Below are 25993 nucleotides of genomic sequence, written 5' to 3' on the forward strand. Positions count from 1 at the left end.
CCATCAGGTTTTTTGGAGTGATTTGCCATTCTCTTCTCCAGAGGGTCAAGTGGCTTGCCCAGCTAGTAAATATCTAAAGCTGTATTTGAACTCAGATCTTCCTAACTCCAGGCTCAGCTCTCTATCCACTGAGCCATCTAACTGCCTCAATAACACATAGTAGGTACTTAATAAATGTTGATTGATTGATAAGATCTGGGATCTTTTCCAAGCTTTTGATATTGTCATCTGTCCCACCTCACCCTCCATCTCTCAATTCCCTCAATATTGCTTCATCTCTGATATGGATTTCTCCTATCTATATTTGATCTAGTCTAACTCCTTTATTTTCTTCAGTGAAATTTCCACTTCCTTTAAAAACACATCAGAGATCATGATATTGGATTCCATTTGTGGTGGCTTCACTGTCCTGGATGATAATTTGTTATCTTAAAAAAAGATTGAAATCATTTCTACCTGGAAACGATCTTCTAATTTCATCTTTAGATGCTCTTGGAACTACTTTATCAGTAGAGTTCATAACCAAGATTTCTTTAAATTTGTTTTATTCTCCACCCTTTCATTCTGTTTTATGAAGTTATGATGCATGTAACCTTCCACCATCCTTCTCTAAGATTTTTTTTAAAATAAGTTTAATACTCAAAACTTTAATTGGCAAGTTGGTCAAGTATTTCTGACTAAGGTGATTTTGGAGTTCTCATTATAGAAATTGACTTTTACCAGTTAAACTTCTATAAAAAGTGGTCATGAGTATTGATATAATTCCATCCATTTCTCATTTTTAGTATCAATAATTCAGGTCAGGTTGGAATTGTTTAATTGCATACTTATTTTTCCTCATTTTTATTCTTTCTTTTGTTTTGCATTACTTTTAATATTTTCTCTAAGTCATTTCTTTAACTATACATATATATACATATATAACTGATTCAAGAATTCTTCTCCATAAGTAATAATTAATTTCCTATCTGTTAAAAGATAATCAGTTTAATTTTCTGTGGATTTTATTTGGTGCACTCTGTCTCTTAAGGCCTTCCAGTTCTTTTCTCAAAGAAAATATGCATGATGCATAAGCATGGAGCTTCTGTAATATCTAGAAGTCTTTAATTTCCTACTACCAAACCACATTTCCCTACATAGTTTTGTTCTCACCTATGCTCACCTTTGCCTTAAGTTCACTAAAAAACAAAATATGTTAAAGGATTCTGTGATAATTTGGGGACCTAATTTAATATAGAAATAAGATGTCTTGTTTTTAACTTCAGAATTTACTCTCCCTTCATTTGTGCAATAATTGCTTTAGTACTCTTATAGCACTTTGTCTATAATGACAATGCCATGACATGGAGAAATCCTGGAGGTGGGAAAGTGTTGCCAATTCTATACTTCCCATAGGATATTACAAAATAGTGAAATGAATCATAAGAAGTTAATTCAAGAAGAGGAAAAGAACATGAAATTTGAGGTCAAAAGAACTCTGTTGATTCCAGAACCATTATTAAGATGGGGTCATTAGGGCTTGCCCAGGTTAAAGATATGTAGTATAGCACAGGCTTCCAATGAGTGGCAGTTTTCCACCCAAGAAAGGAGAAGGGAAAACAAACTCCAGGTCCCCAGTGGATCAATCCCATGATAAGGAGAAGGTATTGACTGAATCCACTAAATTCCTGCTACTTCTTGTTACAACAACATTACTTGCAGTTGTATAAGGCCAATAATATGAGGGCTGCTAGCAAAAGTTCTTTGATCTGCTTTTCTAAGGAAAGCAACTTTAATGGGTTTACAATCTCACTTTAATTAAACATACATATATCATTCACTTAGTTCAGGGGAAAAAGTCAGCCCCCTGAACTTCAGAGAAAACACAAACAGAAATTACAAGATGAAATTATATAAACAGAGCGAAATAACACAAATGATCAGACAGAGCTTCTAACTGTCTGTCCACAGCAACACATACATACATAGTTACCAGAGAGAGAAGCACCAGCATCTGGGTTTTCAAAGCTGGGGCAGTGCTCCTTAACAGCTACCCAGAGTCTCATCTGGTGAAATCATAGGAAAGCTCTTCCAATGAGTGAGCCCCAAAGCAAAATACTAACCTCAAAGTATATATACACTTCTTCAGGGTCAGAGGGCATCACAACCAAGTGACTGAAACTCATGTGACTTAGGCTTTCTTGGGACTTAAGCAGGTCATCAAAGACTCTTGATTAATCAAAGACTCTTGATTGAAACAAAGGCAAGATTCAAAGGCACTTGATTGCCTTGGTGCTGAGAAGCACTCTGAAAGAAAAAACAGCAAAATATCCCCCCTGCCTGCCATTACACTCCTCCAAACTAAATACAATCCTTTTAGGAAAGTACAGGTTAGTACAAGCAAGAAGAAAAAAAAAAAAAACAAACAGATAGTATAAATGCACAGTGGGACAATATCTCTCAACCATAATCTTCCCAGGGAGGAGGAGGAATTTAGAATTCCAGGGACCTTCATGACAAAAGGGCCAAGTGTTCCCAGGGGTGATTGCTAATATTTCCAATTGCATAGGAGTCCTCATACCTCTCAAGGCAGGGGTGGGGCTATTCAGAAGAGGAAATGTCCTTTTCCTTCCTGACATGTCAGCTTTTGACTCCCTAGGTAGAGATGTGGGATTGCTCAGGGGAAAAAGAAATACTTCAAAAGACAGGCATTATAAGCCTTCCAGTGATGGCTGAGAACTCCTCACCCTCTAGGGAGAGAGGTAGCACTTCTCATGAGAAGTGGAAAAGCATGCATTTTTCATAAATAACATTGGGACCCTGAATCCTCAAAGGGCAGGAATTGGTCTGCTCTAAGGAGTAAGATATGGGTCCCTATTCCACATTCAGTCTGAAGAAAGGGCTAGGTCAACTTAGAAGATGGAAGAAGTCCTGTAGGTCACCCCCAACCAGAATTCCTAGTTGTAGATCAGGTAGCTTAGCTATTTGAATTTGTACAAACACAATCTATCTAAGTTTCAGCTTCCTCCTCTTTGTAAAATGGAGATAATACTATCTATACTACTCCATTCACAGGGTTATTGTGTCAAATGAGATAAAATGTATTCCTTATAACTCTAAATCCCTATATGAATGTGAATTTTTCTTATAACTCCTCAAAAACAAATTATTTTTCTTAGATATTTTACAAATTGAATAGCAGCATGTATATGTGAGTGTGTGTGTATGTGTGTGCATCAGACTAAAAAACTAATGGTTTTTCATTATGAGTTTATTTTATTTTCTAAGAAATTAAGTTTTTTGAAATAACACTTTTTAAAAATTAATCTAGCTCATTTTATTTATTTACTTATTTATTCTTCAATTATCAGGCATTTCTTTTCTTTCTCTGCCACCTCCAACTTAAAAAAGAAAAAGAAAGCTCTTGTAACAAATATACACAGTCAAGAAAAACAGATTCTCACATTGCCCATGTCCAAAATTCTATGTCATCCTGCATCTTAAGTGGGTTGGTAGTGTAGGTAGGTAGCACTAATTATTATCAGTCCTCTGGGATCGTGATTGTTTATTGCATTGATGAGACCTCTTAAGAATTTCAATGTTGTCTGTCTTTACATTGTTTTTGTTATTGTATGAATTGTTCTCCTGATTCAGTTTAGTTTACTCTGAGTGGACAAAAAAATCTTCCCAATTTTCTCTGAACTCATTCCTTTCATCAGTTCTTATAGCATAAAAATATTCCATTACATTCATATACTATGATTTGTTTAGCCATTCCCCAGTTGATGGACACCTTCTTACTTTCTAGTTCTTTGCTATAACAAAAAGAGGGGCTACAAACATGTTGGTCCATATGGACCTTATTCCTCTATCTTTGATCTTTTTGGAGTATATGTGTAGTAGGAGCATCATAGGGTCAAATGGCATGCACAATTTAGTAACATTTGGACCACAGTTCAAAATAGTTTTCCAGAATCACTCTACCAATTTGTAGCTTCAATAACAGTGCATTAATGGGCCTGTTTTCCCACTAACATTTGTCATTTTCCTCTTTTTGTCACCTTTGCCAATTTGCTAGGTATGCAATAAAACCTCAGAGCTACTTTAATACAAATTTCTCTAATTGTTAGTGATTTGAAGCATTTTTGTTATAAGAACAATTATTGCTTACTAAATGTACATTCCTTTTTCTAGGGATTTTTAATTTTACTCTTTATATTTGTTTCCCTCAGTTGCTGGTAACCTTTCTGCTGCCTTGTCTGTGATGGGAGCTGGCTTCTTTGAGATACATAGAAAAAACTTCCCTCTGGTGGAACAGATTCTTTCCGGAAAAATTGTTCCAGTGTCTGCCATGTGTTGTCTCCAACTGGCCCCTCAGTACATTTTACTTGGTGTGGCTGAAGCTCTAGTAAATCCAGCCAGTAAGTAGAAGTTTCAACTCATGTTAGACCCATTGGACCTACTTCATGAAAAATAACATCAGCCTAATAAGAACAATTAAAATGGTTGTCTCTTTACCCCCTGGCTATTTTCCACAATTTTGAGCAAACCTGTGTATTACCTGCGTTTTAAAGGGTTTAATTTATTTTTGTTGCTTCGTCATACATAGAACAATATATGGAATGTCATACATAGAACTATGTGGAATGGAAGCTATACTAACTGCATCAAAACAGTAATCATTAGGCCAAATGCTCAAGAAGAAGAAAACAAAAATATTTTGAAGGAAGCACTCTGCCTTTAAAGATCATTATCTCTTAGTGGCTTTCTTACAAACAAACCTAAAAGAAGTAAAATAATAAGGTGCTTTAATGGTGTCTACACAAGCAAAGTGGAATGTAAAAAAAATTGTTCAGATAATTCAATATGTTTACAAAATTTGAACTCTTGTATGGAATCAGTAACATCTCAGAAAGTAGATATAAAATTCAAAATTTAATTCAATAAAAGATCTAGGGTAGCTTAGCTGTCTAGATTGTTCATCTTTATAAATTAAATATTCTTCTTTTAAGATCTAGTCATACCTTGATGCACACCATCATTTTTGCTACAGGTAGATTTCTTGAGTATCAGAGTTCTGAACAGTAGTGAATTGTAGTGGAATAAGTTGATCAGTTGATCAGGCATTCATACTAAGCTCAGTATTAATATGGTCACACACACAACACACACACACACACACGCACTGTGCATTAGAGGAGGGGAATCAGCCCAGGTTGGAAACAGAGCAGGTTAAAGCTGCCCTGCTATCAGAGTGGGCTGTGAGTGCACCCTGCACTTCTAGCCTGGATAAGATAAGGAGACAGACAGAAAGAAATAAAGATAGACAGGAAGGAAGGAAGGAAGGAAGGAAGGAAGGAAGGAAGGAAGGAAGGAGGAAGGAAGGAAGGAAGGAAGGAAGGAAGGAAGGAAGGAAGGAAGGAAGGAAGGAAGGAAGGAAGGAAAGAAGGAAAAGAAAAGGAGGGAGGAAGGAAAGAAAGAATACAGTAACAGTATTTCTATGAAGCAGAATATCTTATAGTTTGACTACATACATATAAAATGAAAACAATTTGTTAAATAAGAAATTCAGTGATATAAGTTTACAACATAACTGAATGTTCTCTTATGTCAAAATTTCCCTTTGTTTTAAAACGTATATCCTTTCTTTGCCCTCATTCATAGAGGAAGTGGCAGCTGAGCTAAATACTGAACAAGAAGATAAGGAATCCAAGAGGTGGAACGAAAAGAGAATACCTGCTAGGCATGGGGAATGGCAACGTATGAAGACAGTATATTAAATGTTTGAATTCAAGGAACGTAGAACTTGTGAAAGGTGGTAGCATAAAATGAGGCTGGAAACGTTGGTAGGGACCAGATGGCAAAGGGTCTTAAAGGGCTAGCCTAAAGAGTTTTTATCTTACAGACAATAAAAAAAAATTAGAGGGGCCACTTTGGGGGGGGGGGAAAGAAATAATAAATTCCTTTTGGACATAATGAAATTGATATGTCTAGAAGACAACCAAGAAATGTCCAATACATGATTGACAATGGAGGAGTGAAGTTCGGAAGGGATTAGGACTAGACCTAATGGATTTTGGAGCTATCTTTATAGCTATGATATTTGAAACCATAAAAAATATACGAGACCACCAAAGGATAAAGTAGATTTAAAAAAAGAATAAGAAAACATGGCTCAGGACAGAGAACTGGAGGACATCCACACTAAGAGAGTAGATAAATGATGAGCCAGGAAAGAACGAGAAGGCATGAACAGAAAGGGAAGAGGAGAATCTGGAGAGAGTCCTGCTAAAGAAAAGAGGGGAAACGGGTGTCTCAAAAGCTGCAAACAGGCCAAAGTGAATGAAGGGTGACCAAAGGCTATTAGATTTATAAGTGTGAAATTGGCAACTTTGGAGAAAGTAGTTTCATTCAGGTGCTGGGATTAGAAGCCACATGGCAAGGGGCTCTGAAGCTGTCGAAGAAACGAAGTCAGAGGGTGTGGACAATTCTATCTAAAAGTTGTTCAGCAGCGGAAGCGTTAAGGAGAGAGTTAAGATCTGAGTTCAGATTCTATGTTAGATACTTACAAGCTGCGTGGCCCTGTGTAAGTTGTTGTTGCTGTTACTATTACTATTCAAAGTTTGAAAGTGAAAGTGAAGAAAGACATACCGTGATGGTTTGAGGGGATGGGATGGTAAATGGTGTTCTTAAGATAGGGATGCCCTTACCCTGTTTATAGGCTTTAAGAAAAGAGCCAGTGAACCGTGGGAGTCAGATGATTTGAAGGTGAAAGAGTGAGAGAGAAAACAATCAATGGAGCACACTGTTGGAGATGGCAAAAAAAAATAGCATCAGGGCCGGGAATAGGGGTTTGCTTTAGCAATGAGAAGGGCCGCCTCTTTGCCGTATGTAGGAAAAAAGGAAGAGCGGATGGCCTTGATTTTCTCAATAAAGGAACTACAATATCCGACAAAGGGAGAGGTGCAGGAGACTTGGAGCTTGAGGAAAGGGAAAAAAAAAAGGTTTAGAACCATTGACAAAGGGATTGGGATAGAGGGCCAAACAAGGAAAAATAAAAAAATTTTGCTTGGTAGTGGTGAGGGCCAATCTGAGGTTAGATAACATTGATTTGTAGTGGACCATTACCACAGTTGTCTTCTCCAGCAACATTCAGTATGAATGTAGAAAATATATGGCAGAGGTGATAAGGGTTGAGAACTAGTACCCACAGTCCAGGAAGCAATGGTAGTAGCAGAGCCACCAGATTTTTGTTCCCTTTTCAGCTAACAATTAAGAGTTGCAGAGTCACCAGGTTCCTGCTCTCTTCATAACTATAAGACAAGAGTATTACAAGAAGGAATGTCTAGGGTCAAAACTCCAGAAGTCCTCCTATTTCTGGTCAAATCAAGCTGATTATTAAATGTGTTCTCAGCTCTACCTCATTAGAGGAGATGCAATGCCTATTTATTTTGGATAGTAGATGGCACTACAATGCCTTTCCATGTTGAAAACTGCCAACTCATTCATTTGGGACAGAAACTGATTCTTGTTAAATGAACAGAGAACCATCCCCCTTCTCAGGGTCCACAGTATTAAATCAAAAGCATCTAGCCCTATGTCTATAATAGGAGGCCACTCCCTCAGTCTGCGACTCACTGGAGATCATTCCTGTGATGTGATATTTCTATGATATTATCTTCTAATGCCCTTATTCTTATTCAAATAGAAGCTATCAGCAGTGAAACAGGGTATGAAAAAGGATATGGGAGCTGGGAATACCTTGTAATATTTACTAAGAACAATGAGAATCTAGCAAATGGGACACTCCTCTAGCATGTGGAACTTCCAAAATAGCTAACTCAGGTTGAAGGTACTCTGAGAGGCCTCTCTACTCCAAATGAGAGCTCACAAGCCCCGTTTATGTGCTTCCTTTTTCTGTAGTGACTCAGAGGATACAACCAGTTGAAGGCAATGGCATTCGATGAAATAATACATTAAGATGATGCACAATATTATAATCCCTGCACAAATGTAGCGTATACTTTCCCATAAATATGTGCACCATCATTGAAGAGAGTCATCATCCATTGGGGTCATGTACTAGGGACCCATATGTAGGGAATGTGTATGGAGAGGCAATTCATTCTTTTGACAATGCAAGAGCATCAATGTCTTCTAATGAAGACATCATATTCATCTCACTGGACCTCTTCTCTGGGTGTGATATCTCCACTGGGGACATTGCTCTGCTGATTTCTACTGGTCTAGCCAAATGCTATGCAGGAAGTCTCTGCGGACATGTTGTTCTCATGGCCTTCTGTCTCTGCTGTGTCAGCATCTCCCTCTACTGATCCCACGGTCTCTGCAGAGCATTGAATCCTGGTCTATCTTATCTTCAAGGGCCACCTGAGCCATCTCTGTTTAAGAAGGCTAGGACAGGGCATTTAGAACTTCTTGATGAGGGCAGACTCATAACTCTTTAATCATCATCATCACACTCAGCCAAAGTGTCCCCAGGATAATAGTATATATTTCTTTTTTATCCCCTATGTCTTTATGAGAAATCAAAATCACTCTGTTGCAGATTATCATCCAATTTAGGTCAAAATGCTCCCAAAATACTCTCTGGTATATTGTATAAATGAATTTGCACCGGAGTCAAAAGTAGGTAAAGAGGCAAAGTCAGTATTCTCCATCCGCTTAGACATCATTCCTGTCTTTATTATGCATATCTATCAGCTGCTAAACCTTTGCCTGGGTTCTGAATTTTGGCCAGGGAAAGACCTCCATCTCCCTGCAGGAACTAATGAAATTTCCAAGGCTTTCAGTACCAGGTACTTTAAAAAGTTTATTATAGCAATATATTTTGTTTACTCTGATTATGTTCTGATGAAACATCTGTGTTAGTAGTCAGCCACCACCTGCAGACACATTTTAGCAATTATTGGCAGGTGGACCAGCATTCAGATATGTTCTTAATGCTTATGAGTAGGTATCTGTAATTTAGTAGCAAAATAAAAGAACTTTTGAATAGTGGTTGATTTGTCTCATGCCTGCAGTTAAGAGGTTGAGACAAAGGAAATATCTTTGGTCCTGAAAATGATCACTGTGGTGATCACTTAGTTTGAAGAATAGAACATGAAGGAAGAGAGATGAAAAGGGTCAAAATAGAGATTCTTGGTCTTAAAAAGTTAAGTACTATAAAAGGGAACTGGCCGCTTCCAAAACTACTAAAGTGACACAAAAGAGGGATTATGCAGCAGGCAGAGAGCTAGCAAAGTGTGTTAATGAATTATATTGTACTAGAAATTCCAGCAAGAGAAAAGTGTCAGTTAATAATTAACTAACAGAGTAATAATGGACTGAAAATTCTACTTTTTCACAATGAAAGAAATAGGACTACTTAGACAATTATTTGTATCCCTGTATTTATAGATTACTAGTAAAGACCATAAACAAAGTTTCTTCTTTTAATGATCACTTTTTCCCCAAAACTTCTTTTGCCTCTTCTAGTTTGTCTTATGTATACATTCTTTACATTAGACTCAGGCTTTCTGCCATCATTTGAAATGCTACTACATAAAATAGCCTTGAGTTTTTATAATGCCTTTCCTATAAAAATTTCGCAGCATTTCCTCATGTGATTTTCCTTCATTGCTCCTCAATATCAGTAAAATATATTTATAATATTATTAAGTAAGGGCAGCTAGGTGAATAGAGTGTCAGGCCTGGAGTCAGGATGACTCATCTTCCTAAGTTGAAATCTGGTCTCTGACACTTACTGGCTGAGAGACTGGGCAAATCACTTAATTCTGTTTGCCTCAGTTTCCTCATTTGTAAAATGAGCAAAAGAAGGAAATGGCAAACCACTCCAGGATCTCTACCAAGAAAACCCCAAATGGGGTCACAAAGAGTCAGACATGACTGAAAACGACTAAACAACAAATTGTGAAGTGCCCAATTATTAATGTTGTACTAAGTACAACATTACAAAAAGAATCCCTTATCTCCATATGCTATGTGCTTTTTGGAAGCCAGTAACTGAAGGCAGACATATATATTCAGGACACTTAAATAGTAGAGTCAAAATGTTGGACTACCTCACGAAGAGACATTAGGATATTTATGTGTGGAGAGGTAAATGCATTTCAGAAGTAAAAAAAAAAAAAGCAAGGGTAGATATATTATTGATAGGAAATCATGAAAAATAACTTTGAAGATCTCAACTGAGAAAGGTGAATGGAAGGAATTATAATGGTCAACAATCAATCCACAAACATTTATTAAGTAGTCTTAAGTGCTAGAGATACAAAAACAAAATATGAAACAGTCCCTGCCCTCAAGGAGCTTATATTCTGTCAAAAGATAATAAAATTGAGGGCTTAATTGACAATCATTTATAAATATCAATTGCAACCTGCTTCCAATTTATCTGTCCCTCTCCCAAAATTTTAGTCCCATACCTCACCCACATCCACTCTGTGTGTGTGTGCTTTTATATATATATACATATATATATTACATATATACATGTATATATATACATATATATGTGTGTGTATATATATACACATATACATAACTGTACTATATAAAATGAAAAAAGGCACACACACACACACACGGACACCTGTACTATATAAAGTGAAAAAAGAGACAGACGGACTCTAGCAGGCATTTTAAATAAGGTCTTAGTCTGGGGTTTCAAGGTGACTTGAGCTTCCTTTTTCTACAAGCTGCATACACTCTGGACTTCTCCACTGTGTGCTGATGCTGGATACCTTCAAAACACACACACACACACACACACACACACACACACACACACACGCACACACTTCCCCTTTCAGCTTCCTTTTATGTATTTTTCTCCCCTCTCCCATTAGAATATAAATTCCTTGAGATTAGAAATTGTCTTTCTTTTTTGCCTGTATTTCTATTACTAGTGCTTAACATGGTATCTGGCACATGGCAAGCACTTAGTAAAGATTTCTTTATGGACTGCTAAGTTCTCGCTTTTTGTGGTCTCTGCCCATTCAAAATCCACAAGATGGCTGGGACAGCCTAAAGTTAAAATCTACCCCCCAAAATGTACTTTAACCCCACCCACTTCCTACAAATGGCAGGCATTTATTCTAAGACTCTTTTTTTTATTTTTTTTAAAGTTATTTACAATTTCTTCTCTTGTACTACCTTCGTGCCTTACTCTTGACACAAAATTGTGACCAGTTATGATTTCTTTGTGATATGTTTAGGTTCTCAACTGTGAATAGGCAGTGGTGGAGATTCATGAGAAAGTGGCTGTGAATAGCTTGCATTTAGGCAGAATTTGAACTCTGGTCTCCTGGATTCTAAGTCCATCCACTGCTCCACCTAGTGTTGACCAAGGAAAGGTCACAACCATGGGACCAGCAGGAGGGAGGAAGTCAGTAAAAGTACTCATCCTCTAAAGATAGAGGCAGAGGAGAGAAGTACTTCATTCTTTTGTTTTCATTTTCTTCCTTGGGCCCTGTGAGACTGAGTCACAAACAGTTACTTTAATATGGTTGGGAGAAAGGAAATAATTTCAAAGGTTCATTGTGTCCCTATTGCTCTGCAGTAACTCTAGATGAGCAGTCAACTCACCAAATCTAAAAACACAAACACACACACACCCTAGTGTCTGACACAGTGTCTTGCACGCAGTAGAAATTCAATAAATATGTAGTGATTTTATTTTGTAAGAAATATTAAGTTTCTATATTCAACCTAATGTAAACAGAATCCCAGTATCATGATGCTAGAATGGGGCACAAAAGGTTGCCTACTGCAGTGTCCAACTGTATCAAAAATTACGATTTAAACAAATTGTGGGGAGATTCCCTGAATATTGTAAGATTCCTATTAACTAACTCGCCTGTCATAGCCTGAAAAAAATTACATTCTGCTGGATTTTAACCCTTGTAGACATTGGCAAATAATAGTTAAATGATTCACTGCTTAATGGCAAACTTCACATAAACTACTCCTCATTTTGACATCACCACCACCCCCGCCACGATATTTTATCTGGGATATAATTTAATAGAATTTAGGCAATATCTGTAACTGTGTTTTGGGGGGTAGATTTACCTGAACTCTGCCTTTCCCTTGGCTCCCTAAGGTTCTGCAATATCATATAAGCTCCTACCAAGTAAAGTCAGAGGAATCTCCATGAATTTTTTGGCTCTGTTCAATGGATTTGGTTGCTTCGTGGGGGCACTGATGGTGAAAGTAGTATATACAACTTCTGAAGGTATGTTCCTAATTAAATTCAATCCAACATCTATTAAGCATTTCTATATATTGATCCTAGTGACGAAGGGATTGTTAGGTGAAACTTAAAACTGCGTAGGGGCTGCACTGGTTCCTGTTGATTCTAGCTGATCGGCTTTTGCAATTAAGATAGAATTAAGATAGGAAATAGACTCTTGCTGTATTAATTAAATTTCTGTGAATTGTTTTTCTTTTGATAGGAAGAGGTAATTACAGAATGTCACTTCTGTTGCAGACTTGTTTACCGTGTACTTTAAAACACAGTAACTAGTGTATATACCTAATAGACTTGTCAATATAGCCTTATTCTATACCTACCCATGCCTGTCATAGGGGTAGACAATCTTTGGAGGCCAGACGTAGTTATGCAAGATTTGGGGGAGTAATATATTGTTTCAGAATTTTTCAGAGAGCCCACTGCTAAAAGAGAGGCTGATGGTTGAAGAGCTCACCTGGGATATTTGGTCACTTAGAGAATTTTGTTAATAGTTTAACCACCAGGTCGTATTTTTTGCCACTTAAAGAGGAGTCCTGGTAATTTGTTCAGCCCTGACAAGGGGGAAGTCCCGAGAAAGTGCAATGTTCTCTGTAGTTACCAGGGCATCCCTAAACTTACCCATCTGTCTCTATAAATAGCGGATTATCATCAAGGGGTATGTGGACTTGTGAACCTATCTGATTAAAATTACCTCTGAGCCCCCACTCACAGGCAAAACACTGTCATCTTTCGAATTTAGTGTATTTCAATGATCTCTAGCCGTATAACCATGACATAAATTGTTATCAGCTTTAGACAGAAGCAGACAAATATGCTTAGATACTTCATGTTGTGCTTACTTTCAGTATAGACTCAATTAGTAAATAAATAGTGCAAAACGATTTGACAGTCACACAGCCATTGTTTTATCATCTCTTTATTTCTGTACCTTTCACCACCACCACTTCTCTATCACGTTTGCATCTTCTCACTTCCTCTCATGCTCCACAACCCAAAAGATTTGAACTATTTTTCAAGATCAATCTCTTTTGTCACAATTACATTTCATTCAGATTTGTTGTTGTTGTTATTTACATTGTCTGATTGTGTTATATATTATATATATAATATATATTCTGATTCTACTTCTATTACTTCACTTTGTTTTTATATAAACCTGAATGTGTCATATCCATGATTTCTTGTGGCACAGTAATAATCCTTTAAATCACTATACCATAATCCACGCGCCAATTGATAAGCATCTTGTCATCTGCCCTGTCACCACCAGTCTCTTGCTTTCTGATTCTTGCTCTGTGAATGGTAATCCAATTAATACTACCACTGGTGTTGGAAAGAGTGTGGCAGTCAACTGTTCTGTGGCTCCACTCAAAATCCCTTTAATTTCCCAGGCCATTCTTCCCTTCCCTGGCAACCACTACCCCAAAGGTGTTATCTCTCCCATTAGAATATAAACTTTAGGCCCGGGCCTATTTGTTATCCTCATCACCTGGCATTTAGAAAGTGCTTAATAAATGATTTTAAAATTTTATTCACTCATGGTCAAATAACTTTGTTTCCAGTTCTTTGCTACAAAAATTGTTCCTGTGACTATTTTGATGATGACATTTCTTTCCATCTTTTACAACCTTGGGATATATTCCCCACAGTAAAATCTGTTAAAAACAGACATGGACATTTTAAACACTTTTTTTAGCATAATTCTAAGTTGTTTTCCAAAATGGTAGAACAAATTCATAACCACACCAACATTGTATGAGTGGCCTACCTTCACACATCCTCTCCAATCTTGATTTATTTCTCTCTTTTGACATGTTTCCATTTGCTGGGTGTGATTTGAAACCTCTGAGTTGTTTTGAATTTCCCTTACTATTAATTGTTTGGAGCATTCTTTCACACGATTATTAATACTTTGCTATTCTTTGCAGAACTATTTATTTAATCCTTGACCACAGGAAAATGACTCATGGTCTTCTATATTTTTATTAATTTCCCATTTATCTTAGATATCAGACAATGAGCAAAGACATTTGATGGAAAGATTTTCCCCTCCAATGGACACTTTCCTGTTTTATACCAGTGGCATAGATTTTGTTCATAGAAAAGCATTTTAATTCCAACTAATGGAAATTATCTGGTTTTTCTTTCTTTTATAATCTCCTTTATCCATTTTTAGCTAAAAATTGTTCCCCTTGCTATAGTTGTAAAAGATACCTAGTCTTGTTCCCTTCTCATTTTTGTAAGGTTGATCTTTTATATTCAGTTTAGTATCCATTAATGCTTATCATTGCATATATTATAAAGTGTTAGTATATTTTTTTATCATATATAGTTGGTAGTTTCTGCCTAATTACTTTCCAGCTTTCATAACAGTATTTGTCAAAAAATTGGTTCTTTCACAAGTAAATTAAGTTCTCAGTAAGTCAACAATATGTTTTTGAGGGAGAATCTAATTCATTCTATCTACACACTACACTCATATACTTTTTATTTTTTAATCAAATACTTTTTTATTATTATAATATAATTTGATCTGGCAATGAGGTGATTCCTTCATTCCTACTTTTTCCTCTCTATTTACTTTGATATTCTAGAACTTTAGTTTCTCAAATGAACTTTGTTGTTTTTTGTCTAGTTCTGTAAAGTATTTCTTTAGCCATTGGATATAGTACCAAAATCTATAAATTAATTTGAATAATAAAATTATTTTATTACATTGATTTTGCCCAAATATAGGCATTGAATAGCTCTCCAAATATTTAATTTTCCTTTAATTCCATAAAGCACACTTTAAACATACACACACACACACACACACACACACACACACACACACACACAAGAAATATATCCTATATATGTCTTGGTAGATTGACATCCAAGATATCTTATGCATTTTGAAGTTATGCTTAATGGATTTTTTCATCTTTTTCTATTCTTTTTAATGCTATAGAGAAATATTATATTTTGTATTTATGTGGCCTGTGAAAATATTATTATCACAGTTTTTTCTTTAACAACCAGAAATTTTCTAAGTAAACCTTCATATGACCTGCAAAAAGGAATTTTTTCCCCTATCTTTATTGAAGAGCTCTTGTCTTATATGTGTGTTAAAATTAAATAATGGTAGAGCGAGGTGATATCTTTTCTTTACTCCTAAACTTGAAAACGTTTTCAGTTTGTGTTCATTGTAAATAATTCTAACTATTGGTATGTATATGCATGCTTATACATATGCATGTGTACACACACGCACATATGTACATATTTGTGTGTGTGTAAACTTTTATTTTTTGGAAACTGGCTCTCTCTATCTCACACAGGCTGGAAGCACAGTCACTCAAGTGTCCAGTTTCACTGCTTATCTATACTTTAGATACTTTATCATCTATTTTAAAATTTAGATAGTTTGCTATAAAAACATAACTATACAAAGTTAATATGACATTTTATCTTATTTTTAAACATCTTCATTTGTCTGTACTTTTTAGTATTTTAGCTTAAATGAATGTTGCATTTTGCCAGATGCATTTTTCTGCATCTATTTCTGTAATTGTATGATTTTTTTGTTTGTAATACTGTATATATGCGTGTGTGTATGTGTGTCCTAGTGATTTTTTAATTGGGATTTTATTTATATTTTAAAATAAATATTTATTAGTCATAGTAGTCCAGACTTCTCGTTCTATGTTTTTTTTTCCTTCCCTGGGTAGTTATTAGGATAAATTTTCTCTCATAAAATGAAATTTAGGGGAGTCCGTTCTCAATTATTGCAATAGTTTATAGAATAGAGGATTTAATTGCTCTTTAAGTATTGATAAGATTTATGTACTAACTTGTTGATTTTATAGGTTTTTAAAGTGTGTGATCAATTTATCAATCCTCTTATTCTATTTTGTTAATAAATATTTTCAGAAATAAATTTTCCCATGAGAACTGTATCTTTGAAATTTTGATATGTTGGTTCACAATTATTTTTCTCTTTCACATAATTATTAAATGTTTTAATGATTTTTCTTTTGAGCTACTTATTATTCAAGCTATCATTACTAATTCTATATCTAAATCTATATGTTTGCTTATAGTCTCTGTATTAATTACTAATGTTATTATGTTGTGGCCTATAAAGGACATGTTTAATATTTCTTCTTTTATTATTTTCAGTCTCTCTGTGCCATAGCATATTTTCTGTTTTTTAAAGGTACCATCTGATGTTGAGAAAAATATATATACTTTTAGTCCCTCAACTCAGAAGATGCCATAAGTCTTTCAAATCTAATTTTTTTGATTGGCTTAGTTCTATATATGTACTTATCATTCTGCTAGATTTTTCCAGATCTGAGAGAGTAATATTAAAGTATGCTAAATAATACTTTTACAATCTATGTAACTACAAAATTGTTACCTTTTCCTTGTGAATTTAGATGTTATGCGCTTTTATGCATATGTGTATATTACTGATATTGTTTCATTTTATAAGCATAATATATTTTATCTGTGTATCTTTCTTGGCTTTTTGAATTTTTAAATTTACCTTGTCTGATAGCAAGAAGAGATAGATGTTACATATGTGTCCCCAAAGTCAGAAAGACTGGGTTCAAGATCTACCCCTGAAACATATGTGACCCTTTCCAAATCACAACCTCTGAGTTCTTCATGCAACTTTCTAACACAATAAATTTCAAAGAAAGTGCTGACCTTCATCTATCAAGGGAGTTTCCTTATCCAAGACTTCCCTATACCAGTGAAATTACAGGTTCAGCCCCTATTCTTATCTATAGCCTGATAGCATGATTACAGCTACTGATTTTTTGTAATTATCTGATGCATATTAAATTTTGTTTTAGCATCTCATTTTAATTATATGTGTATATTTATTTTTAACATATTTCTAATATACAGCATATTGTTCTTTCAAATTATTACCCCTTCTCTTCTAGTAAATTTCCTTGTATTTCTATAGTTTCTGGGCAATTCAATCAATAAGCATTTGTCTAGTGTTTGCTATGCACCAAGTACTATTCTAAATCCAAAAAGGAAAAATGGAAACAATCTCTGCATTCAATGAGCTTACATTCTAATGGAGAAGAAAATATGGAAGTAACTAAATACATACAAGGTATGCACAGGGTAAGTTGGAAGGTAATCTCAGAAAAGATGGCACTAGTACTTCAGGAGGACAGGTGGCACTTAAGCTGAGTCTTGAAGGAAATCTGGAATTTTATTAAGGAAACATGCAGAGGGAGAGTATTGTAGACATTATGGATAGCTAGTACAAATGTGTAAGGATGGCGAACAGACCAATATGGCTGGGCCATAGAGTATGTTGTGAAGAGGAATGTATGTGAATTATGGAAGAAAAGATGGAGCCTGGTGATGAGCTTGAAATGCCAAATGGGGGATTTATGTTTTATCCTGGAGGTAATAGGAAGCCACTGGACTTTGCTAAGTAGTGAGATGGGCATGGTCAGACCTGTACTACAGGGAAATCACTTTAGCAGCGATATTTATGGTAGATTCTAGTAGATAGACAGAGAGATCAGTTAGCAAGCTATTGTAATTGTCCTGGTGAGAAGTTGATAAGAGACTAAACTAACCTACATTACTGTGGAGACATTCTACATTGTTTGATCCCAGTTATCTACTTAGTTGTTTGCCTTAGTTATTTCTGTTTTGAAAGTTCTGGTTTCTGGCTTATTTTCCATGCTAGTATCTTCTTTGAAAAGTTTTACTTTTCTGTTGAACGATTTGAGGTTTACATGCCATTATTCTGTGATTCCTAGAGAGCAAAAGTTTCTTTGTCAATCAGGACTTTGAGTTCATTTTCCCTCAAAGGATAATATTTATTCTGTGAGTTACCTGACTGTTTTTTTATTGTAACTCATTTTCTCCTCTGTTTTATGTGTCTTATAGTTGGTTTATTTACTTGGAAGTTTGTCTTATTCCTAGCCTTTCTCTTGATTTTTTTTTTGTTATTATCTTTTGTTTATTTTGTAGTACGTTATCTCTTGCTTTCCTCCCCACACTTTGACTGTTCTGTGACATATACAAGGTCTCCAATACAAATTCATGAGACTAGGCTTTTTTGTTCCCTCCTGATTGTAGTTTCGTAGGTCCATCTTAGTCTCTGTCCAATTAAACATTTTAGGGAAAAGGACTGCCTCCAGTTAGGTTTCTAGTCCCCTTTTTCTTGTATATGGAAATGCCGTTTTTAGTTGTCTCTGTGCTGCTGCAACTTCTGCCTTCACCCTTAAGTTATCTTCCCTTTCTTTTTTATATATTGACTTCTATTTCTCAAGGGGAACTAGAGCGGGCAACCACAAACAGTTAATGAAAACTATGTTTTGTTTTAGCTAGCCAAACCTGGCATGAGGATAGCCTGAAAGGGGGGCTCATGAGTCAGTTTTAGGTATTTCATTTCTCTGATGTTATTTCATAAAGCTTTGTTCCCGTGCAGTGTATATCTTTTCTTATCTTGTAGATTTAGTTTTAATTACACTAGACTTGGCTCATATTTCTTTCCTTTGAGGTTGTTAGGTTGAAAAAGTTATGCTGAAAACAACTCTGCCATCTTGGAGATCTCATCGTAGCTTTGCTTTTCACAACTTTGACACTATGTCATTTGGTGCATATATATTTAATAATGTTATTTTTTTTCATTATCTATGCTGCCTTTAAGCATAATGTAGTTTCTTGGGGTTTTTTTCTCTTGACATTATCAATTTTTATTGTTGCTTTATCTGAAATCATTATTGTACCTTCTGCTTTTTTTAGAGTAGCCTGAAGCTATGCAATCTATTTTAAAGAGACAACACTTGCTACAACAGTAAAGAGATGTAGAATACACAATGGAGGTATATTTTTTAAATGTTATTTTAAGAAATCCTTGTGTGAGTTCTTTTGTAAGCTCTATAATATCCTCAAAATTTATCTTTTTTAAAAATATGGATTTTTCTATATGGGTGTGCTTAAGGCAATGTATGAAGGAGGCTCACTCTGATGTTATCCTTGGGTTCCGTATAGAGCGTGAAACTGCCTTCTAATAAGATCTTTTTTGTAATTTAACTTAGTTTCTTTGGATTGGGTATAAATCTTACTGAGAATTTTTCTCTATATAAAGTAATATTATATTGAGTTGCTCATTAATTATATTCATTTCCCAATATAGTGTGGAAGTTACAGTATATTGTTACTGTTTGCTATTATTTAGGAACAGGTGACATGCTGGGTGTGATACAAAAGCAAAAACTGGAACATAGGCATGTTGATAATCACAGCAGGTCTTTCATTTTGGGGCAGTCAGTGAAAGGAAGTGATTTCAGCAGGATAAGTCAAAGACTGTATCATGATCATAGCAACATTTTGATTTATCAACGTCTGTAGTAAAATTATACAAATTAATACTTTAGAATTGGGAAGGGGGGTGAAAGGGAGGGAAGAAAGGAAGGAAAGGAGGAAGGAAGGAAAAGGAAGGAAGGAGATGGAAGGAAGGAACAAAGGAACAATAGAAGGAAGGAAGGAAAGAAAGAAAAGGAAGGAAGGAAAATGAAGGGAGAAATGAAGGATTTATTAAACACCTAAAATGAGTTTAATAGGACAACTAGGTGACTCAGTGGATCAAGTGTGAGGTCTGGAGACAGGAAGACTCATCTTCTTGAGTTCAAATCTGGCCTCAGACACTTACTAGTTGTGTGATTCTAGGAAAGACATTTAACTCTGTTTGCCTCAGTTTCCTCAGCTGTGAAATGAGAATGATAATAGCACCTATCTCCCAGTTTTGTTGTGAGAATTAAAACAGATAATATTGTGAAGCACTTAACACAGTGCCTTGGTACATGGTATTATTTAGTCAGTTTTAGTCATGTCTGACTCCTCATGAGCCAATTTGTGGTTTTCTTTGCAGAGATACTTAAGTGGTTTGCCATTTCCATTTCCTTCTCCAGCTCATTTCACAGATGAGGAAACTGAGGCAAACAGGGTTGAGTGACTTGCCTAACGTCACACAGCTAGTAAGTGTCTGAGGTCATATTTAAATCCAGTTCTTCCTGACTCCAAGCCAAGAATTCTATACACTATACCATCAGTTGCCCTTGGAAGGATCCTTACAGGCCATTTAGCCCTACTTGTAAACCAAACTAAAATCCCTCATAGATGGCCATACTCTTTCTACTTGAAAATACCTGGAAGCACATTACTATTTTAAACAGTCTACTACATGTAAATATAGATCAAATTATTATAGGTTTCTTTTATTGGGTTTAAGTGGACCTCTTCAAAATCATTAATTCTGCCCTTTAGTAACAGACCTTCCCTTGAAAACTACATAAAATAATTCTAGTGTCGTAGATTGCAAAGCGTTCTTTTGGATACCAACTCTATGAGGCTGTTGAAACAAATATGATCCCTATTTTAACAGTTAGGATACATGAAGCTGAAAGAGATGTTAAAAACTTACACACAATCTTATAAGAATAGTTAAGTTACAACCCTGGGTTTAAACCCAGTCATTCTGAATCCAAGTCTACTGTTCTCAATACTATCTCATACTTGTGATGAAAGACCATCACAGAGGACCTTCATCATGCAGGGAAGGAAATTAAAGTCCAGAGAAACTTAGTTGACCCAAGTTACATAACTACTCCCTTATTCACAAGATATTCCTCTAAATACTTAGGATACAACTATCACATTCTCCATACATTTTCTCCTCCTGCTAAGCAAACCCCAAATCTTTAAATGTTCCTCATATAATACACTAGCCAAACCATTCATCTTACATAACAGCCATTTATTTTTGCATTCTGGTTTGTCAGTGTCCCTCTTGAAATGCAGTACATGGAACCCAAGCACAGTACCCCAACTATGGAGTGACCACTGATAGAGTATCAACATTCTACACGATTCCACTAGTCTCCACACATACCTCCATCATATCCACAAGGAAATCGTGAAAGAATTTCTCAGATGCTTCATTGAAATTATTTACAATTGAAATGCATTATATTTACAATCTTCTCTTGGTCTAGAAATATCTCAAAAAAAGTAAAAGAGATAATTGGCCTGATTCAGAGTAAGCTACTGGTGACTCCTAGTGGATGCTTTCATTCATTCCACAGATATTTGTTCAACAAGTGTTTAATTAAGATCACTTAGGTAGGTCATTTAAATTCCTCATTTATAAAATGCAAATAGGAATACCTGCCCCTTCTGCCTCAAAAGAATTTTACGAGATAAAATCAAATAAGAATTTAAGAATCTAAGCTCCTTGAGGTCAGAGACTGTTTGTTTCGTATCCCCAGCATCTATCACAATGCCTTACTCATAGCCAATGCCTAATAGATTATTAATTGCATTTGAATGGATGCAAAAATACTTTGAAAAGTACAAAGTGCTATAGCAACTCTAGGGATTTTATTATTAATAGCTTATCAAACACTGTGATGATGAAATTAATTTAAAAACCGGGAAAATGAAATGCAACTTATCCTAACAACCATATTGATTTTTTATTAAATTGGCCATCCTAAAGCCATCAGTTGTTGAGTGCAGACACAGACAATGTGTGAACCACATCTCTCATCCTTGAATTTCATATTTAGATTTTTTTAAACCTTTTATGCCTTCATAATGTCAGCTGAATGTATGTGTAGTTTTTTTTCTTATTGGCAAAGTTGATCAGTTATCACAACCTCACAGGCTCTAGGCTGCATTACTCATTTTTAGCACCACGACAGAAAATGGTGTGAATGCGGTAAATTCAAACGTATTCTTGAAATTTGACTGTGCAGACAGATAACTGTTAGAGTGACATTTTCAGTACAAGTGAGAAAACTGATCCTTCTGGGATCTTCAACTCTCAAAGCTTTAAGGGAAGATTCAAGACCAAACCCATCCTCCTACACTAATCATTTCAGGAATAGTTTAGTAATAGAATAGCAATGCAAGTATAAGGGAGTGAAGAAATCAGTCAAACTGCTTATTTCTACTGTATCCCATTAGCAACAGTATGAATTTTCTCACACTTTTGAGTTCCAGCTTACCCTTGTGACATAAATAACAAAATAGAATTCACGGGAAATTATATCTTAGTTATGGACTCACTGATAATAGAAAAAGTCCAAAGCAAAATACCTAAGAGGAAAAGGGTAATTGCATGTAAGAAGAGGCCAAGAGATGCACCTCCTTACCCCTCCTTTGCCACCTCCTCAAAGTTCACAGGAGGAACAAAGAATCTAGGTATTTTAATTTCCATCAAAACCATATTCAATAAAAATGAGATCCTTTTAAAACTCTCATTTGAATATCCATCAATTTTAGGGGCTGCTGACAGGCATGTCAGCATGAATCACTGAGTCACTTATAAAATAGGAACTTTTTAGAATAAACTTGAAAAAAATGTATATAAAGAAAAGTAGTGGGTCAAGATTCACAGGCCTGTTCCTGTATTCAAGGTATATATTCTTTTTTACTTTAAATTCAACATTTTCCCTCAAAATTCATCTTCTAAATCCTGGCTGCAGTGAGAAGAAAACTGGAAAGTTTATATAATGTTACTCAGCAATCATTTATTCCAACTCCTCATTTCACAGATAAGGAAACAAAACCAGAGAGGGAAAGTGGCAGTTAGTTGGTACAGAACCCTGCACTTAGAATCAGAAAGACCAGAATTCAAATCATGAAGGAAATTTTCTTTAATATTAATTTTATTCTCAAAAGCCAAAAGTGAATGTTTCAACTGTCTACACTGTTTAATGTGTGTCATATAATCTACATGAATAAGAAAATAAATTGTCAATAAAAACAAAAATAAGGGGGAAGTCTTATTACACATTACGCTACCTTGCATTATTTAAATTCATTAAATTTGTTTCAAATAAATTGGGGATTTATTCAATCATTTACAAACTCAGCTAATAAATATTGAGTACTTATTATGTTCAAGACATTCTGCTATGTGTTTTGTAATACAAACAAAACCTATGTTAATGATCACTTAAAGAGTAGGAATTCTTTAGAAATAGTTGACTTAAATTTAATATTGACAAGTACATTTAATTAATGCTAATATAATTAATATTAGCCAGAGGCATTATTAGGCTATTTACAAAGTATGATTTTTCTGCTTAAGCTTGTAAGGTAATAAAGTTGAAAGGGGCTCCATATATCATCTGGTATGGGTCCTTAACCTGGGGTCCATGAATTTGTTTTTTAAATTATTTTGTTAATTGTATTTTAATATAATTGGTTTCCTTTGTAATCCTATGTACTATATTTTAAGCATTTAAAAACAATCTACGAAAGGGACTATAGGCTTTGTCAAGTGCCATAGCACTCCATGACCAAAAAAAATGATTATGAACCTCTGCTCTAGTCTCACCCATCCATTTCAGAGATGAAGACACCAAAGTTAAAATGATGAAGTGACTTGCCCAAGGTCACCCAACTAGTTGCCAGCAGAACCAGAAGTAGATCCCAAGTTTACTGACTTCTAATCCAGTGCTTTCCACTACATTATATTTCTGTGATCACTAGGAAGTGCTGTTGAGCAAGGCAAAAAGAAGGGAATCTTTCTGCACATGTCAAAGGGAATCATCTACCACTCCCTTGGCTTGGAAAGGGACCTAACATTACAATTCATTCCACTTCTGGGTTATAGCTTTCGTTTTAAACTCAGCATGGACTTATTTGAGAGTAAAATGGCTTCCTATCTTGCTTGGTCCTTCCACTTCAGGTGCTGTGTCATCTTACATGTCTTATAGGTATCTTTCCAAAATTGGCTTCCTTTCCTTTTTTTAGTACTCTCATTAAACCACATGAAAAACTTATTTCTATTAAATGTACAGCTTTGAACCTCAAGCCACTTCGATTTAACAAACACTGTATACTTTAGATCTCCCTTGTTTTCAGGTTACGTATAATAATCAAACAGGACCCTATGCCTTTTATGATAGGTTAAAATAATTACTTTAAACTGAAAGTAGTAAGTAAGGAACAAACAAGTTTGTAAACCCCAGACTACTTTCAAGAAAGCTCTTGGAAAAGTATATTTTCCCATGGAAAACAGAGAAAGGACAATAGACAGGTGCCATTATTGCTAGTGAATGTCTGATGTTTTTGCTAGTGCTAGGTCACGGTGAGTCTCGATCCCACCACCTACTATCTGCACACCTCCTCCTCCTGGTAGTGGCTCTGTTTCATTCTGGTCCAACTGTCTGGCAGATTCTCATGATTTATCTTTCTTTTTGTAAATGTTTTATTATGAACTTAATAAACATCAACAAACATAGAAATGTCACATCTTTTAGCAGTTGTTCCCAATGACCTGTTGCTGGTGTCTCCTCATTTGCCTTCTTACCACCAGCCCTTTTTTCTTTTTTAAAATTTACTTTAAACTTAAGTTCAAGATAAGGAAAGAAAAGAAAAGCAAATTGCCATGTACAATGCAGAACATAAGAGAGGATTCAATATAAAGGAATAAATTTCCATTTCAAGAAAACCTATATAATAAATACTATACATTGTTTTCAAAGCTGTCCAGCTTTGCTTTGCTTCCTTTCAGATTTTCTTTGTTTTCTGCTGTGCCTTTTTTACTTTACTTATTCCCCTCTGTCTCCCCCCCCCCCACTAAAGAAGGCTACATTTATTTGAGGATACACACACATATATATACATATACAAACATATATATATATATATACATATATATACACACAGATATCTAGAAATATAGATATATACACACATACACTCATACATATATAAGACCATACTATGCTTATTTCTACTTGTCAACTGTTTCTCTAAAGGTGGATGGCATCTTCTTTCATAAGTCTAAGTCTTTCCGTGTTTTTCTAAATCAACCAGTTCATAATTTCTTATACCACAGCAATATTCCAACCTAATCACATTCTATCTGAGAGATTATTTATGAAAGTTTTCCCCCAATATTCTGCATTTCTTCTATTCTTGACTGCATAGGTTTTATTTGTACAAGAAAATTTTAATTTAAAACAATCAAAATTATTCATTTTACACTTCAACAATGCTCTCACTCTGTAATATTGTTTAAGGTCTGATGCTACTGCATCTGCGTCCTTTACATCTTTTTCCCCCAGGTTTCTTTAAAGTTCCTGACCTTTTGTTCTTCTAAATTAACTTTGTTATTATTTTTTCTGACTCAGAAATTTTGGGTTTTTTTTTAATAATTTAATTGAGACAGCATTACTTAAATAAATTAATTATGTAAAATTGTCATTTTTATTATATTGGTTTTATCTACCCATGAACAATAAATATTGCTTCAATTAACTTTATTTGTATAAAAAGTGTTTTATCCCCCCCCAAAAAAGTGTTTTATATTTGTATTCATATAGTTCCTGTGTCTCTTTTGGCAGGCATACTTTCAGGTATTTCATACTCTCTAGTTTTTTTAAATGGTCTAAAATAATATTGAATATGGCTGACACATAGAGCCATTTTCCTATTTTTCTCTTTTGATTAAATCTTTCTTAGCTTTAACTTTGTTTGAAATCATGACTACCCCTGGTTTTTTCACGTAAGTTCTACTCCTGTCCTTTATTTTTGTGTGTATCTCTCATTTTTATAGCATTTCCTGAAAGCAATATATTGTTGAACTCAAAAATTTTTTAATCTGTTACCAATTTCCATTTTATGGGTAAATTTATCCTATTCACATTCTGAGCTACAATTACTTGTATATTTTCCTCCTTCCTATTTTTC

At 35.1% G+C, this 25993-nt stretch overlaps 1 protein-coding gene across 1 annotated transcript in view; it reads left to right on the forward strand.

Moving 5' to 3' along the window:
* Positions 1 to 25993, forward strand: part of SLC15A5 (solute carrier family 15 member 5) — a 152646-nt gene that overhangs the window by 98243 nt on the left and 28410 nt on the right. Inside the window, exons 6-7 of the mRNA XM_036760669.1 lie at positions 4212 to 4400; positions 12104 to 12235. Of these exons, the coding sequence (XP_036616564.1) occupies positions 4212 to 4400; positions 12104 to 12235 (321 nt within the window). The remainder of the gene's footprint in view (positions 1 to 4211; positions 4401 to 12103; positions 12236 to 25993) is intronic.

Source organism: Trichosurus vulpecula, chromosome 5 (genome assembly GCF_011100635.1).
Source record: "Trichosurus vulpecula isolate mTriVul1 chromosome 5, mTriVul1.pri, whole genome shotgun sequence".
Taxonomy (NCBI): domain Eukaryota; kingdom Metazoa; phylum Chordata; class Mammalia; order Diprotodontia; family Phalangeridae; genus Trichosurus; species Trichosurus vulpecula.